The 6,117-nt window shown below is 32.5% G+C and overlaps 1 protein-coding gene across 2 annotated transcripts in view; it reads right to left on the bottom strand.

Moving 5' to 3' along the window:
- LOC108762961 (60S ribosomal protein L14) overlaps window positions 1–6,117 on the bottom strand; it is a 10,946-nt gene that overhangs the window by 3,666 nt on the left and 1,163 nt on the right. The window contains exon 1 of one of the 2 annotated variants that reach the window (XM_018510237.1): window positions 1,993–2,109. The exons of the other annotated variant lie outside the window; for it this stretch is intronic. Within the exon in view, the coding sequence (XP_018365739.1) occupies window positions 1,993–1,995 (3 nt within the window). The 5' untranslated portion in view covers window positions 1,996–2,109. Of the gene's footprint in view, window positions 1–1,992; window positions 2,110–6,117 lie in introns of those variants that run through there. 2 annotated transcript variants of the gene reach the window in all.

The following is a 6,117-nucleotide window of genomic DNA, read 5'->3' as shown; positions in this document are numbered from 1 at the left end:
GACCTTCCAAGGATTTTTCAAGGTCAGTACCATACTTCCCCCGTGTAACCCTAAACTTTTCATACGAAACATTTTTCTCTATCCCTACTAGTTTTCGAGATATTTGACTGGATCACTTCAGATGGTCCACCCTGTATATCAAGCAAATATGTATATGTGCAAGATAGAGATGAAAATGACCAATTTTATGATAATTTATTCGGTAAATTAGTCAGTAATTTTTGAAGGCTAGTAAAATGGTAATTTTAAAAAATTACATCAAAATAAAATAATGATGTAAAAACATTTAGTCTTTAGTTATTAAATTCAAAACGCTTTAATTCAACTCATATTCCCAATTTAATTTTATTATATTACATATAATATATTGTATACCAATATGTAAAACTAATATGTAATATTATTTCTTTTAATTATTACATATGATAATAAAAAGACTAGGTACATTGTCTAAACTACAGGAACTTCAAATAAGTTTTTTTATTAGGATTATGAAAAAATGTAACGAGTACAGTATCAATCTTAAATCTTTTTGTACATATTTTGATTTTTTATTTGTATTTTTATATTTTTTACTTTACAATTAAACTTATAAAATTTTCATTTATTTGCTTACTATTTTAGCGACTAGACTGTTAAAAACAGTTTTTATTAGAGTAAAAACAAAAACATAATTGTACATCAAAAATAAAATAATCTTTTTGTAATTGCAGTACTGTCAGAATATTTAAATAGAAATATAGTAGGTATAATTTTAAATAATTCAGTAAAGGTAGATTTTAAAATAAACAAGGATTTTGTTTTTTACACATCGAAGTTATTAATGTAATTATATTTGTACATATTGTCTAATAGAAATTGGAACTTTTGTGTGGATATAAAATTGAGAAAAATTTGCTTACCTATTGAATTTGGTTCACGTATCAAGATCTGTTAGATAATTTGACTTGTATGGATCACTTTGCGTTAAATAAAAAATCTATCACTGAACGGGACAGGAAAAAAACATCTGCTAAAACGTATGCAACTGATATTTGTAATATCTTAAATTATTTATATTCATAATATTTTGATTATGAGACTTAATGTAATACTGAAGAAGGTCTGATTCAAGACCGAAACGTTTATTTATTGTAATATATCAAATATATAATACTTAAGCCATCTATATCAAGCGTTCGTGGTTTATGCCTTTTTAATTATATTGTTATATATTCTTACTACGTTTCTAACCTATTTTGATAAAACAAGGAATTATGTAAAATAAAATACTGGAATTTTTAGTCTACATTCTATTTTTTGGTCACTGTACCAAATCTCTAGGGAAACATACATTGAAAATTTTAGAATCGATTAAATTTTACATTTAGATTTTGTGAATAGTCCTATTATTATTATATCAGCGATTTATATTCTTGATGAGAATATTAAAAGAGTATTGTTTTATATTATGCATTAATGTAAAAATAAAAAATAAAACCTATTTGTGCATAAAACTATAAAAAACAAATTTTATCAAAATTACCAATAAATTACCATTTACCATAACTTTACCTAAGTGTCAAATTGAATTTTACATCTCTAGTGCGAGAGAGAAAGTAAAGCTGACCGCACACGATGCACGATTTCCTGCATAATGGGCTTACATGCTGCTGTGCCTGCTCTGATTCGTGCTAAACACCTTAGTGCATTGGGCAAAGTATACTATCATTCTTGATTTCTGTGTTTAATACGGTGCATTATTTCATGCTCGTTTTCTTGCACGCGTCAATCAAAACGTTAAGAATTACTCACGTGATTGATTGGTGTCATGCGTATGTGAAATGTATAGGTTAAAGCCACCACGGTTGTCACCTTCGTGTGATGGCCTTTATGCAGCGAACCGAGCAAAGTAACGTGCATTGATCAGCATGCAAGAGAGTAAGCATGAAAATCATGCATCGTGTGCGACCAGCTTAAGATCCCAAACGTTTGCAACATGCATGTACAGACCATTGTCTATGGGTGCGGTTCACTTGGCGCTACAAATGCTTCGAATCGTTTGGAGCGTTGTTTTAACCGGTCCACATGGCGCTTCAAATGTGTCCCAATAGCACGTATGACGTCATTAATACATCACAGGTTTCCACTTCCACCTTATTTCCAATTGCTTCCAATGCTACTGCTTGGAGAGGTAGTTTAACTGAAGCGTTTAGTTTGAATATACAAAGCGCGGGAAAACATAATAATAATCGAACGAAAGTATATCTGTACATCTTATTTTTAAATTTACATATTATATCGTGGCATCGTGCTACATATATTACTACAAATCGTGCTGTATGGTATATTGTGTATATTACATTATTAAAAATAAAAATTGTATAAACTATGCCGATTATAAGGTTACATGAAGGAGATACTGGAATGATTCATAATCTAGAAATTTCCGCAGAGGATGCTATTATCTTCATCATAAATATAAGTAAACGATTCTAAAAAAACTTCACAGCGCACGTTAGCATGACTTTCATTTTATCCGTAATTGCAAAATACGTACTAACGCTTCAAAACGCTTCAAAAATTGGTCCATTTGCATACTGTTGGCAGCATTAGTAGTGCTAATGGACCGTTCTATAGAAGCATATGAAAGTGAAAACGTTTGAAGCGTTTGTAGCGCCAAGTGTACCGCACCCTATGTGAGTTGTACAGAGGCGTATTTTCATTATCCCACCAGAAGCGATTGCGGCTAAGGCTATGTTCGTCTTTAGGGATCAGAAGACAAAGATAGCCTGAGCCGTGATTGCTTCTGGTTACATAACAAAAATGTGCCCCAATTATTTTTGTGTTTCTCAAACATTAATGGTTGTTCTACAAAGTGCTTTTTGTTTCCTGTTTCTTGCTGTTTGTCTCTTGCCTTTTTAATCAAGAAGGCAAGAGACAAAAAAACAGCAAGAAACAGGAAACAAAAAGCACATTGTAGAACAGCCATTTAGCCCATTCTATAATGTGCTCTTTGTTTCCTGTTTTTGCCTCTTGCTTTTTCCCTCTTTGCAATCGTTTTATCGACCATTATATTTCTTGCTTCTAGTTTCCTGTTTCTTCTGAAGTTCGTTAACTTTTATCTCGGGCGACATAAAACAAAAAACCGGACAAGTAAAAAGACAAGATGTAAAAAATAGTAAAAAGCAAAAAACAAAAAATAAAAAGCACATTCTGGAACAACCATAATAACAAGATGGAACAAAAAAGAAAACGAACTGAGTGGCACATTACAATCAATAACCCTCTTTACACCATTAAATCGATTGGTACGTATCAAGTTGGTGCGGACTAAGCACTTGATACGTCCCTGTTTAACTTGTCTAAAAACAGGTTAAGTTAGGTTTTTGGTCTGGATAAAGTCTCAATTTAACAATTTTTATTAATATAATTAACAAAAACACAAATCAAGCCACAATAAGTGGTTATGAACTCCTTTAATTAACAAAGAAAATAATAATTTCAATCTAATATAAAGGCTATAGGAGTCAACGCTGGATGTATTAAGCGATAATTTTTCCAAAGATCTCAAATATATTATTTAATCCGCATATCAACCTTGAACGTTTCAACTCAAATTCGAGTCATTTTCAGCAATTCCATCCATCCATCAAACGCACTGCAAAGAGATACTGCATCGCAAAATAATATCTCCAAACTTATTGCATGCAATGCCATGGCTAATCATGAAGTGAGACCCACATTCAATCAGTTTCACAGCTGAGTGGTGATAAGCAACTCAAACTCGCATGTCCACCATACACATTCCACACAGAGTACATTTTTCGCAATATTACAATAAATTTCGTGTCCAGAATCGTCGATAAATACAAAATTTTAAACAAAGAAAACTCGAGAAGATTCATGAGTTTTAGTCAGTACTGAGTTCGGTCAAATAATTATTTTGTATTAAATTTTGTATTTATCGACGATTCTGGACACGAAATTTATTGTAATATTGTGAAAAATGTACTCTGTGTGGAATGTGTATGGTGGACATGCGAGTTTGAGTTGCTCATCACCACTCAGCTGTGAAACTGATTGAATATGGGTCTCACTTCATGATTAGCCATGGCATTGCATGCAATAAGTTTGGAGATATTATTTTGCGATGCAGTATCTCTTCGCAGTGCGTTTGATGGACGGATGGAATTGCTGAAGATGACACGAATTTGAGTTGAAACGTTCAAGGTTGATATGCGAATTGAATAATATATGAGATCTTTGGAAAAATTATCGCTTAATACATCCAGCGTTGACTCCTATAGCCTTTATATTAGATTGAAATTTTTATTAATAAATGACAAAAATTTGTGAGTGACTATCGGTTTATGGTCGCTGATCCTAAATCTCTGTTCTCGTCTAAGCAATTAATTGTGGAAATAATGGAAGAAGTTGCAATTACATCATTTATATCATTATTCCAAATTTTAAATATACAGCAAGAAGTCAAAAGAAATCGTTTCAAGAATACAATTTTTACTGACGAGATATAAATTTTTATTTTAATGTAACTTTCTTTTTCTTTTTTGGTTTTTCTTCGTACTTTAATCTCTTATAGGCCTTCTACAATAAACCGCAAGTCAGAACGTCAGAAGCCTTAACCAGTCTTAACCAAGTCGTTCAAGTTGGCTATTGGCCACTGATTATGACTTAGGGCCTGAGCACAATAGAGGAACAGGAATTAGATATTAAGATTTTAACCTATCAGAAACTGATTACATCGGAATACACGGTTTCTGATAGGTTGAAATCTTAATATCTAATTCTTGTTCCTCTATTGTGCGCAGGCCCTTAAGATCGCTTAAAACTTCTGACTTGCGGTTTATTGTAGAAGGCCTATTAATCTTAACTTACAAATAGCGGATTTTTAGTCCTAAACGAATCAAGCGTTTACAGCGCATTAAAAACTTTTGATACGCGTTCCAACTTGATCTGATACTCGTGATCGGGAGTACCAGACTAAAGTAATCCTCTAGTGTTTATACCGAGCATATCAAGTGATTTGATATGGATATGGTATTTGATACGCGTATCAAGTACTCGGTGTAAAGTAAGCCAATTGGGACTTTATAACTTTCTCTTTCATGCACAGATGTTTCTTCAGATTAACTTCAGGGTATCCAATCATGAAACTTTATCCCTAAGATGGAAAGTAAAAAATAGAAATTTTAATCATTGAAGTTAATGGAGAAATTTTTTACTTTTCACTCTAAGAAAAAAGTTTCACGATTGATATCCAGGGCTGCGTTCGGATTCCCACCCAGGTGCTCCTCGGGTGTCATGTCATCCTTGTTTAACGTTCAGTAAACAACAAGGATGATTGACATTCGGGTAGCACTTAGGTGGGAATCCGAACGCAGTCCAGAGTAGTAATCATATAACTTTTTTCCGGGGTGATCCCGATTGATCACGGCTCGATTGGACACCACCAATCACAGCGACCAAGTGCCTAGCAGCTTTGTAGTCTCAAGCGCTGTGAGTGGCTCGTGTCCAATTGAGCCATGTCCAACTGGGTGCCACCCCTTTTTTCCTAGAGTGGAAACGTGAAAAGTGAAAATTCTTTGTATGTATGTGTTTATATGTAACATTTTCATTTTTCACGTTTCCGCTCAGCGGAAAAGTCACATGATCGCTACCTGGTTCAACACTTAATTCCTTTTCCATTTATATATGTTCTAAGATTTTTACCAATGTAAATGAACTTTAATCTGAGTTTGACTTATTTTTTATCTCTTTTTCTAGTTCTAAGAATCAGTAACACATAAAGATCAGTAACTTTAAAGTAATTAAGTTAATTTACATTAGCAGAAATAAATATTATTGACTTCAACCAAATTCTGATTAACTCGTAATCAATAGTCAATTCAACCGGTAGAATTACCTAAAACAAAAATTCTAATATATAAATCGTTGTTCTTAATCTTTTTTTATAATTAAACATAATTCTATTAAAAATTTAATAATTTTATTCATATTATACTTAATAAAATAATGCTCAGGGAATGGAAAGTTACTTTTTAAAAGTAACAAGTTACAGTTACTCGTTACCGAGTAGGAAAAGTAACAAGTTACCGTTACTAGTTACCGATTTTT

This window comes from Trachymyrmex cornetzi, unplaced genomic scaffold, assembly GCF_001594075.2.
Source record: "Trachymyrmex cornetzi isolate Tcor2-1 unplaced genomic scaffold, Tcor1.1 scaffold327, whole genome shotgun sequence".
Classification (NCBI taxonomy): domain Eukaryota; kingdom Metazoa; phylum Arthropoda; class Insecta; order Hymenoptera; family Formicidae; genus Trachymyrmex; species Trachymyrmex cornetzi.
The sequence above is the reverse complement of the archived record's forward strand: the minus strand, read 5'-3'. Positions and strand labels throughout refer to the sequence as shown.